Source organism: Microtus oregoni, unplaced genomic scaffold, assembly GCF_018167655.1.
Source record: "Microtus oregoni isolate MIOR12 unplaced genomic scaffold, Mior012 000027F_ref0000203, whole genome shotgun sequence".
NCBI lineage: Eukaryota > Metazoa > Chordata > Mammalia > Rodentia > Cricetidae > Microtus > Microtus oregoni.
The window spans coordinates 16374875-16386195 of NW_024543086.1; the positions used below are offsets into that span (position 1 = coordinate 16374875).

At 51.1% G+C, this 11321-nt stretch overlaps 1 protein-coding gene across 1 annotated transcript; it reads right to left on the reverse strand.

Moving 5' to 3' along the window:
• Nucleotides 1-8025: 8025 nt before the first annotated feature.
• On the reverse strand, nt 8026-10908 carry Dusp1 (dual specificity phosphatase 1). Its single transcript, XM_041676659.1, has 4 exons — nt 10380-10908; nt 10017-10162; nt 9425-9644; nt 8026-9082 (listed from the first exon to the last, which is right to left on the reverse strand). The coding sequence occupies exons 1-4, from the start codon at nt 10744-10746 to the stop codon at nt 8712-8714; spliced, it is 1104 nt and encodes a 367-aa protein (XP_041532593.1). The 5' UTR covers nt 10747-10908; the 3' UTR covers nt 8026-8711.
• Between the last annotated feature and the right edge of the window lie 413 nt (nt 10909-11321).

Below are 11321 nucleotides of genomic sequence, written 5' to 3' on the forward strand. Positions count from 1 at the left end.
TGTGTTTCCAGACTTCTAGAATGAAGGGTCCCTTTCTCCTCAAAGTCACCTTCTGACCGTTCTCCTCAAGCAGCTCCCTGATCCTAGCCCCCCCCCCATCTCCTCTCCACACTCCTGAAGCACCGTGCTCTGGACCATGCCCCAGTCCACCAATGGCAGAGAAAACCGCAGTCAGGGCCACGATGGATCTCCATCTTTGTGTGTCTAGCATCCAGGAGAGAACGTGGCACTTCTTGCTTAGGAAGGACTGCTGGGAGCCGAAATGAAGTCCTTGTCTTGACCAATTAATTACCTGCCTCGGTATCTCCAGCAATAGTCACTGCAGGCCACTTTCACCTGCCCCCCACTGCACAGGCGTGGGGTTTTCTCACTTTAGACCAAGGTGCCTCTAGCCTCTGCCAAGCATTTTGTCATCCCTTCAGCCATAGTGCCATGCTGGTGTTCAGGCGGTGGCTAGAGATGTGGTCATTCTCACTACTTTTCCTCTGTTGCCCACACAGATCAACTCCCTTCCTTATTGAGCAACTGACATAGAGCAACACAGACTCTGAGTGCCAGGAAGGTTAACTGAGAGCTGTGTAGGAGGCCAGAGGAGAATCCCCAACGGCCTCTAGACTTAGGACATTTCCAAGTCGTGGGACATTAAGTTTTCCTACCAGCTGAGAAGCTATGAGTCAAAGCCAGGAACAGCCCTACTGACTTCCCTGTGAATCAATGACTGCCCTCCACCTCAGCAGTGGCCCAGAAGGGGAAATTCTCTCCTGAACAAGAGGGAGGAAATATGGAGAAGTGGTGGGAGGCAGGGTCTCTGAGTGGAGTCCCTAAGTCCAATTTCTCAGTGCAGCCCTTCCCTATCCCAGTCCTGATCCCTGTAGGAGCCCGCCAGCATGGCCAGGTCCTGGATGGCCAAGAAGCTGCCTGTTTCCTGCTCTCCAGGGCTTTAGGATGCTTTGTTTGCACGCCACTGGGGGTTGTGGGAAGCTCTCTAAGGGAAATTGCCTCATGTGGAAGGGAAAGAGATGGCTGAGCAGAAAGCAGTCACTTCCTCTTTGCTGGGGCCCAGGGCTCACCCAGAGGGGAGGGAACATGTTTGAGTTCCTCACTTCACTGTGTGTGAGGAACACCCTTGGAATGCCAGGCTGTAGTCTAAGACCAGCTGTCAGGCAGTAAGAAAGACAGATGAGGCCACTGTCCTCACAGACACCTGAACCACTGAACAAATGTCAGGTGACTGGTACCCTGCGAAAAGGCAGAGACAAGGAAGGGACAGGGCTGCCAGGGCTGGGAAGCAGCCTGGTTTAAACAGTGACAGTCAAGGAAGAGTCAGTGTTTCCACAGAGAGCTGAGGAGACAGGGGACTGGCAGGAAGTCCAGGTGTGGGTTCCTGAGGTAGAAGCACCAGGAGAGGTCAAGTCCTTGAACATGGGTGAGATAGAAGTCCCTATGCTGGAAGTTTCTCTCTAGACTTGTATGCTTCTAATTTCTTTTAATTAATACATAAAATATTGAAATTATGTGTTGATGGGTACCATTTGGTTTTTTTATATATGTGCACAGTAGTGTTTAAGTTAGATTAAATATGTCTTGTCACCTCATTAAAAATAATTAAAAATAATCTGCTTATTTTTTATGCATATTGGTGTTTCGCCTGCATATATGTCTATGTGAAGGTGTCAGATCCTCTGGAACTGGAGTTACAGACAGTTGTGAGTTGCCATGTGGGTGCTGGGAATTGATCCCATGTCCACTGGAAGAACAGCCAGTGCTCTTAACCACTGAGCCATCTCTCAGGCTCTAAAACCACCCCAGAGTTACTCAGGTCCTGTCGAGCTCTGATTGGATTATAGTTACCCAGGTGCCATGTCCCATATTCAGCCAAAACCAGCCAGACATACGAGAAATGATGCATGACCAGACCTCAAGGGTAGGGAGGGAGAGGTGGTTCAGTGGAACGACGGGCAGGGAGAAGGGTTTGCTGTTCAAGCCTGAAGACCCAAGTTTACTCGCCAGAAGCCATATAAAGGTAAAAGAGAACCAGCTCTACGAAGTTGTTTTTTGACCTCCACAAATGTGCACCCCTCTCTCTGTCTGTCTCCCTATCTCTCCTCACACACACCCCAATAATATTATTTTAAAAATCAGGTAAATGTGGTAACACACACCTTTAATCCCAGCACAGAAGAATACAAGCCTGAGGCTAGCCTGGAAATTTAGTGGGACTTTATCTCAAAAATAATAATTAATTTTAAAACGTAAAAAAAGAGGACTGGGGACCTAGCTCCGTGGTAGAGCCCTCGCCTATCACGTACAAGACCCTGGGTTAATTTCCAGGGACAGAAACTCAGTAAGATTCAGAGAGTTATTGGTTACCTAGTAAAATAAAACAATGTTGTTAGTATTTAAAGAATATAGAAAAACAGTAGCAAGAATTCTCCAGACTGACAAACAGCATCAAGTTGCAGATCCCAAACTTCCACAAAAGCACAAGCGATATGCATAGGAAAAAACCTGCAGAGACACACTATGTCCGAACTTCTGATGACAAATCCCTAAACCAACGAGAGGAAACAAAACAAGCTACCCTCAGAGGGACAGCAGTGTGGTCATTAGGCTATGTCCCAACGACGACAACATAAGCCTGAAGACAGTGGCCTACATCTTCAATGTGATTAAAGAAATAAAGAAAAGATACATAAATAAAATAAAAAATAAGAAACCCCTGAAATCCTTTGCTCAGGGAAACGTTCTTCAGTAACAAGTACAGAGAAATATTTTCAGGTAAGCTACAGCTGGGAGGTGCAGTCCTCAGATCAGCGCTGAAGGCAAGGTCAGCTTTGCTTCCATCCCAGTGTCCGCAGTCCCACTGAACAGCCCAGGAGTCAGCTCAGGCTACTGCAGGTAGGAAGGTGGGAAGGTGGCTGAGCCACATGGGCCATTTTAGAAACAGCTTATTTGGGAAATGCATATGTTTTGAAGACAGCCCCGTCTCAGTTTGCTGTGGAATTCATTGTGCTGTGGAACACCGTTAACAGGTGGAGCGCACTGCAGCAGGAGGCTGGGATGGGGCAAATTGCTAGACATGGGCACCTATCAGACACATGACTATGTCTAGGGAGCTACTGTGTAGCACAATTTCTAATTGGTCTTAATAATAATAAAAATCCAGAGTCAGATATGGGGTAAATGCTGAAGATCAGAGAAGTAAAGGAGCCAGCCACTAGAGAGACTTTTTACCTCTACAGAATCCTTACCCAAGGGGACAAGATCCTGTCTCTGTGAATCCTCAGACTGAAGCGCACTGAGCTCCTGTCTCCTCCTGCCTTATATTCCTCTCCCCTCCCAGCCATATCCCTTTCTGTCTCCACCTCCTTGGTGCTAAGATTAAAGACACGTGGCTCTCCAGTACTGGAATTAAAGGTGTGAGCCACCACCTTCTGGCTGTTTCTCTGAGACTGGATCAGTCTAGTGTAGCCCAGGGTGGCCTTGAACTCACAGAGATCTGTCTGCCTCTGCCCCACCCCCGACCAGTGCACCACCATTGCCTGTCCCCTATGGCTAACTAGGGGCTCACTCCACACTCTGATCCTCAGGCAAGCTTTATTTGTTATAGTACAAACAAAATACCACCTCACTCTTGGGTACTTCAGTCTGCGTCTAGACCAACACCTCAAACAGAGTTGAAAATCAGAGACTGTCAGCATGTATTCCTATATTCTTCTTGTCTGCCTTTTTCTTTTGAGTCATCAACGACGGGAAAGGTCAAAGGAGCTCTGCATGTTCTTATCAAGCGGCGAGTGCCTTGTCCATGCGTGTTTCCCTTTGACACCTACCAGAGGCAAATCCTTGATTGCTCTCATATAGAGGTGTGGGGACTGAGACTTTGGGGTGAGACTTACTCCATGGACAGTCAGATACCGGCTGGTAGGGCAATCCCAGAATTCCAAGCCATCGGTACTTACTACAGACTTGCTGAAGGGATGAATGAATGGCTGATGTCATTGTGGAGAAGATGTATGATCCCATCTTTGTGGTGTGGTCCAGGGTGTGGAGAGGACAGGCCTGGGACTTGGGAGTATGCGGTGCCGTCTACAGACCCTTTGGGGGAGCCCATTCTCAGGAGGACCAGTCACATATCCATCATACTAACCCACTTTCCAAAGGTCCTCTCGCTGTACCTTCTCAGGAAGCATCCCACTTCCCACTTCCTAGCCTGGGTTTTCCGTGGACAACCTGAACAAAGCCCAGGACTGCCGATTTCCTGGCCTTCAGGATGGAATGGGCTTAGCACTCAGAGCAGAACAGGAAAGAAAGCTGGATGACACTTCAAGTGCCTCCTATGAATGAGGAAACTGAGGCTCTGAAAGGGAGGTTCCCTGGCCCAGGTCAGTGGGGCAGGGCAGCGTGATCTCAGAGCAAGGCCACCTCTGCTGGCGAGGCCTAGAGACAGGCATTACGTGAATGCAGGCTGGCGTCATGACAAAGGCAACACAGCTCATCCCTGTTTCCCTCTGTTAGGGCATTGTGCTCAGGGAGGGGCATCAATGCTCAGTGACAGAATGGGGACCAGCTGACTCACCCTAGCAAGCCTTGCTAATGTGCCTTTCGTTAGATCAAAGAGCCTTTAGAAGTGAGGGGCCATTGGACCATGTTGCAGATGGAGAAAGCAAGACTTCAAGAGTTTTACAAACATGGGGCAGTGGTGGCACATGCCTTTAATCCCAGCACTAGGGAGGCAGAGGCAGGTGGATCTCGGTGAGTTCAAGGCCAGCCTGATCTACAGAGCTAGTTCCAGGACAGCTAGGGTTGTTATACAAAGAAACCCTGTCTTGAAAAAACAAACAACAACAACAACAAAAAGTCTGGCAAGCTTCTGTCAAAATCTGGGACTCAAACATGGGTCTGACTCAAGTGTTCCATCCCATCCACGGAGCATCTATTCAAACCTCCAGTTCTGCTGCCCTCTGGGCTCAGACCCTTTTCCCCAGCTCACCACTCAGGCCTCAGTGTGGCTGCAGACTCCTCTGAGAAGCCCACACCTCAACAACCACAGTCTGGCTTCATAGCAACATCTATATGCCATGTCTTACTTCCCTGCCATCCCTGTCCTTGTTCCTTATCAGATATCTACTTGTTTTGCACCAAATAGAGGCCACGCGGAGTCTGTGGAGACGTCTTGGTTGGCTGATCATTGAATGAGTAGGATGGCTCTTAGCTTTCCATCACTAGAAGAAGGGGTTTTTTTTAGGTGCTTTCCTTAGCAGAACGTCTCTGCAAGTCAGCACTGTGAGGCCAGTACCCAAAGGACCCTTTGTTCTCCCCAGAACAAAACCTAGTCCTCAGCTGACACAGGAGAACCTAGGCTGGGCTAAACCGAGCTGTTCTTGAACAAACTTGCCCAGCACAACCTCAGGGGGAAAAAAGTTCCCAGAGGTGGGCAGCCTTCCTACCTGCTCCCCAGAGTGCAAGCTTTAGAGACAAACAGCCCCAGGTGACCAGGATCCGCCTGCTAGGAGGTATGGGAACTCCAGCTCCAGCATGGCAGGCGGGGCCAGCAAGCTGACATTGTTTGCCTCTGTATACAGCAACAGAAACCACGCAGCCAGCACTTCTCAGAGGCACCCCGCCCCCCTTCGTTTTAATCTCCCAAACTGACTTGTCAGCAGCAGGAAGTGACATGACAGCTTTCCTCACAAAAGGGAAACTCCTCCGCGTTACCATGGGGATGGAGGCCACTGCGGGATCACAGATTTATATAATCTTAAAGGTGTAGGCACCATGATGTCATCCTGGATAAACTGAGAAGGGGGAAAATGGATGCCCGAGGCTGCTGGTGCCTAACAAAGGAGCATCAGTTTGCAAAGTTCCCCGGAAAGGAAAGGAGAGGATGCTGTGGAGGCGGTGGGGGCTGAAGTCTCATCCCATGGATGCCTGGAAACCGCAGAAAAGCACAGAGCAGGCACCCATGCCTTTTTCACAGCCTGGAATTAAAGAGCTGGGATAAAACCAGTCCTTCAGATCCAGGGCAAACTGGTCATTTCACAGGGTGGGAAAACCAGATATCACTGGGGACAAGGGGGTCTAATTGTTGTTCCATAGCTCTCACTCAACATGCTAGTCACTGAAGCAGCTTCTAATTGTCTTTGTTGCACAGAGGAAGAAACGGAGGCCATGAGGGGCATTGCTTTTCCACCCAAAAATTCAGAGGTAAAACCGTGGGCAACACAATGGCTCCAACTCGTGTTGAACAACTTGGGTTGGTCTTCACTCCGACGCCAGTCTCTGCAAGACCACGTACTTACTGCAGGGCACTGAGTCTGCTGCCTTTCCTTTTTCTTTGAAAAATGGATGTGATGTTACAGACTGTGAACACAAGCAAAACACTTAGTGGACCCTGGAACTCAGTGGCAGCCCCCCCCAAACTGATAGCTGTCACTATCACACGAGCCTTAAATAATTCAGAAGTGTCTGTGTCAACTCTCTCTGGGGAACTAATATTTTAACGATTTCTTTTCATCCTGAGATACTGATTTGTGTCCCAAGCATGATGTTTTCTAGAGGACCCGAGCAAAGGTGACCTGTGAGAGGGGTAGCTTCTAGTCTGGGCTGTGAGGTGAGCAGCAAGAACGGGGAGAAGTGAGTGAATTGTTTTCCCTGGCAGCTCCCTGAGGCAGCCTCTGTATTTTTCCATTGACTGGATCACACTGGAGATTAATTTAGGTTCAGCCAGTGGCTGCCAAGTTGAAAGCAGAGGCCCTGGCCCACGGGAAAAGCAGTCCCTGCATCCGCCACGGGATGGCCATTGCTGGTACATTTCCACGAAGGGAACGGCTCACAGTAGAGAAAATATCTAGGGCTTGATAAGAACTCTGCATCTGATCTGTGTTGAAGGCATAGGGTAATCTCACCCCAAACCCAGCCAAGGATTTGAGCTTGCCAGCCCAGGATAAGTTCTTCTGTCTTAGGATGCATGGATCTTCAGACCTGGATGCCCAGTGGCAGGTGGGGAGAGGTCAAAGGCAAGCTCTGGGCCAAGGCTTAAACAATGGGGCTGTGTGAGCATCCTGGCACCAGTCAATCCTTGAACTTCACACAGCACTTAGTCCACAAACAAGTGGCAGAAAAGAGGGCACCCTGGGGCCAGGAACCTAGGGGACCTGCTGTTATTTCATTTGACGTCGCAGAAGGGATTATGGCTTGGTAGTCGATTATACCCTCTCAGCCTTAGCCTGCTTGGCAGGAGTGAAAACCCAGAGTCCTGGCCTGCAGCAAGGCTGATGCAATTCCCTATGTCTTCAACACAGTTACGTAGAGAGGCAAGTGACCTGAAGGAGACAGTTGCGACAAAAATGCTGTTTCTGTGCAGAGGTTGGTGTGCACACCCTGCAAAAACTAGCAGGGGAAGTGCGTGTGACTTCTTCCCTATACATGCATATAGTACCTGAATTCTTTTTTTTCCACTTGATGCAGTATTTTTAAAGACATAAAAGCCTTGTCCAAGGCAAGCTGACTATATGATACAGAGAAATGGCAAAGTTCAAAGGTCATAGGATTAGAAAACAAAACGCAGTATCTAATCCCCTGCTCCAGCTGCTCAGCTTACTCGAAGCCTCATGTCTTCATCAGCACAGCACCGGGCGTCTCTCTGAGGGAGGCTAATCCCATGCTTTGCAATAGAGCTTCTGCAAATTGCTCAGGGAGGGAGATCTTGTCCGTGAATCCCAGAGAGAACGTTAATGGCAAAAGGTAATTCAGGCAAATAGTTCTGGAGACACTCGAGCTTCCCGGGTGACATGGTAGCTGGTGCTGACTGTCAAAGGACACAGGCATGCACCTTGATAACAGCTCCCCTATTAATCCATACGCTTCACCTGAATGCCTCCCTGGCAACCTCGCCATTTCGTGGAAGCCATGGGTCACCCAAGAGGTACAGGATCAGACTCCATAAAGCCTGGAAGTGCTGACCCAATGCATCCCTACGACACTTGCTCAGGAGTGGGGTTGCCAAAGAAAGAAAGCGTCAAGAGCTCAATAGAAACATCATAATTTATTCTGTTGTATAAAAAAAGGTCATCCTAGTAACAAAACGTCTTCTTAGAAGAAGAAATATATTACTTCAGGTCATAAATAATCAGCAAACATACAACTGTTGACAACCAAAAACTACAAACCAACCCTGGCTTTGTCCACCAGCGCTGAAACCAAACCTACCCTGGGTCTATTTACAAGATAGCACAATACGCAAACACAAAAATTGAGGTATTTGGTTCTCCTATGAGTAGACACTGACATTTGTGAAGGCAGACCACCTACACAAAAAATAAATAAGGTAAAATTCTCATACATGTATGTCGTCGGGAATGGTTAATACTGGTAGGTATGTCAAGCATGAAGTTTCTAGAAAAAAACGGGGCAAGTGAAGAAACTGGCCTTGGAGTCCTTTCTCTTCCGCCCTGCTTTGTCTGAGGGACTTGATGTACCCACAATATAATGGTCCCGAACGTGCTGAGTTCAGCAAATAAATGTCTTGCGGTCAAGTCATTATTATGACTGCTTAGGAACTCAGTGGAACTCCGGAGGGGAAGGGGTGGGGTGGGGGGCAAATAAATAAGGGCCAGCTCGTGTGAGCCTCTCCCAGAGTTATTGCATCGCTCCTCCCATGGGAGGAGTGGCGTCCCGGTGGCACTTGAATGTCCACGTCTCCCCCCGGCCCTTCAGCAACTGGGAGAGGTCGTGATGGGGCTCTGAAGGTAGCTCAGGGCACTGTTCGTGGGGTGCACGGGGATGGAGACAGGGAAGTTGAAGACAGTGGTGGTGGAGGTGCCCCGGTCAAGGACAGCCATGGCAGGACTCGCGGCTTCAGCTGAGCAGTGTGGGGCCAGCACCTGGGACTCAAACTGCAGCAGCTGGCCCATGAAGCTGAAGTTGGGAGAGATGATACTCCGCCTCTGCTTCACAAACTCAAAGGCCTCGTCCAGCTTTACTCGGTTAGTCCTCATGAGGTAAGCAAGGCAGATGGTGGCTGACCGGGAGATGCCGGCCTGGCAATGAACGAATACTCTGCCCCCGGCGTCCTTGACGGAGTCTGGAAAATAAAGTATGGGTTACTCAAAAAACTCAGGAGACCAGCCCGAGCCCATCAGAAATGTCACGTGGGACCTGTCCAGAGATGGCTAGGGTCAGCCTCATGCTAGCATGTGAACTCCAGGTGTGCACTCTGCAAAGCAGGGCAAGGAATTTAAACCCAGACCGGGTATTTCCACTTATAATCCTGGGCAAGTCAGTCAGGTCAGCTATCTGAGACTCACTTGGCTGCTATGTGAGGAAGACGGCTCAGGTGAGAACCATTCAAGCCATCAACCAGGAGGCTGGACTCAGTGGCCACAGTGGGGACACAAGGCAGAAGGTCCCAGACACCTTCATTTACCTATGAAGTCGATTGCCTCGTTGAACCAGGAGCTGATGTCCGCTTTGTGGTTGTCCTCCACAGGAATGCTCTTGTACTGGTAGTGACCCTCAAAGTGGTTAGGACAGTTGGCTGAGACGTTGATCAAGGCAGTGATGCCCAAGGCATCAAGCATATCCTTCCGGGAAGCATGATAGGCACTGCCCAGGTACAGGAAGGACAGGATCTCCACTGGGCCCCCCTGGAATGCAAAACAGTCCAGCATTCATCAAGCTTGTTCAGAATTAACACCAGTTCCCACGCCCACAAAAACTCCCTACTGAAAAAGGGAGTTTCAGACCCTGGTGACCTCAGCACTGTTGACGAAATATTAAAATAATAATAAAGAATAAAGTCCATTGGCTTGGACAAAGTCAACAAGCTCTTATATGCCAGCAGCTGGGAGACGCAGCTCCATCCAATCGCTTTACTGTGTAATAAAGATTCCCTGTGTCCCCTCAAGTATAAATAGAGCTCCAGCCGCTCTCTGTATTCTCCCTGGCATAGCCCTTCCAGACCTCTGCCGGCTCCGCCACCCCTTGCAACTCCCCGCATAGACCCGACTCTTACTAACCTGATCGTAGAGAGGGGTGCTACAGGAGCTGCATCCGGATTCTGCGCTGTCAGGGACACTAGTACTCAGGGGGAGGCTGAGCCCCGTGGGGGTGGGCTGTTTGCTGCACAGCTCCGGGCAGGAAGCCGAAAACGCTTCATATCCTCCTGAGAATACAAAGACACACATTTTCCCATTAGCATCACCGACACAGTACCTGGAGACAAGTCACCCACCCACCAGGGGCTGCGAGTTTACAGGAAGGCTCAGGGAAGTCTTTGTTCCTGGAGCCAAACAAAGCCAGTGGAGACTGAACACAGGCACTCCAGGTGGGACGTCCCTTCCCTAGCTGATGGCAGAGGTCCTGCCAGAGCGAGCGCGTACCTTGGAGGAAGAAGACTTGAGTGGTGCGCGCTTCTCGACAGAGCGCGCCCGCGGCCAGAGCCAGAGTGCTGTCTCGCTTGGCGCCGTCCAGGGCGACGCTGCGCTCATCCAGCAGCACAACTGCGTTGTAGGCGCCGGCCAGCAGGCGGCCGCGCAGCTCGGCGTTGGGCACTATATGCTCCAGGCCCATGGCGCCTTTGGCGCGGCGCCGCACGATGGTACTGAAGCGCACGTTCACCGATCCCGCGATGTGGCCGGCGTTGAAGGCGAAGAAGGAGCGGCAGTCCAGAAGCAGGCACTGCGCGGCGCGCTCTCGTAGCAGCGCGCGCAGCCCCCCGGCGTCCAGGATGCCCACCTCCATCACCATTGTCAGCCCTAGCGACCCCAGCGTGCCCGTCTCGCGGTCCTCCAAATACAGTTTGTCGATCAGGCGCGGTATACTGCGACCCTAAGTCCCTAAGTGCTCGCTGCTCTTAGTCTAGTTTCACTGCGCGTCCCGCCCGCCAGTCCTTCGCTGCGCGCTCAGCCCTGGGAGCGCGGTTTTATCTGGCTTCTCGGGGGCGGTCCTGGGCGCGGCGCGGGAGGTGGGGGGGGGGGGGAACGGTTTGTTTGTTTGAATGGTGGTCACGTGACATGTTGGTGACGTCACCCGCCCTGCCGGGCTTGGCGCCGCCGAAGCCAAAGGCAAAGACGTCATCCGCCTGGGAGCGGGTCGGCTTTGAGCGCTGGCTCACGGCCGGGCCCCCACCCTGCTGTCCACCGAGGCCACAGGCAGGACCCCGGCGCGTTGCCAGCCCGGGTGGCCAGGACGCGCGGCATGAGGACGTGCCCGGGGACACCTGCCCGGCTCCCCTCCCGGAGTCTCCGCCGAGAGCGTAGGGGCACTGTTGGGACCACGGTCTCAACTGGTCCTGTTCCCCGCTGTTGGGGTAGTGGCCCGGT

What these genes read in the sequence shown, in the direction of transcription:
- Dusp1 (XM_041676659.1), bottom strand. Translation starts at nt 10,746, where the DNA reads ATGGTGATGGAGGTGGGCATCCTGGACGCCGGGGGGCTGCGCGCGCTG. An exon ending in TCAAGTCTTCTTCCTCCAAG is followed by an intron (nt 10,163 to 10,379) that starts GTACGCGCTCGC and finishes TTGTATTCTCAG; the next exon opens with GAGGATATGAAGCGTTTTCG. An exon ending in CGAGGCAATCGACTTCATAG is followed by an intron (nt 9,083 to 9,424) that starts GTAAATGAAGGT and finishes TTTATTTTCCAG; the next exon opens with ACTCCGTCAAGGACGCCGGG.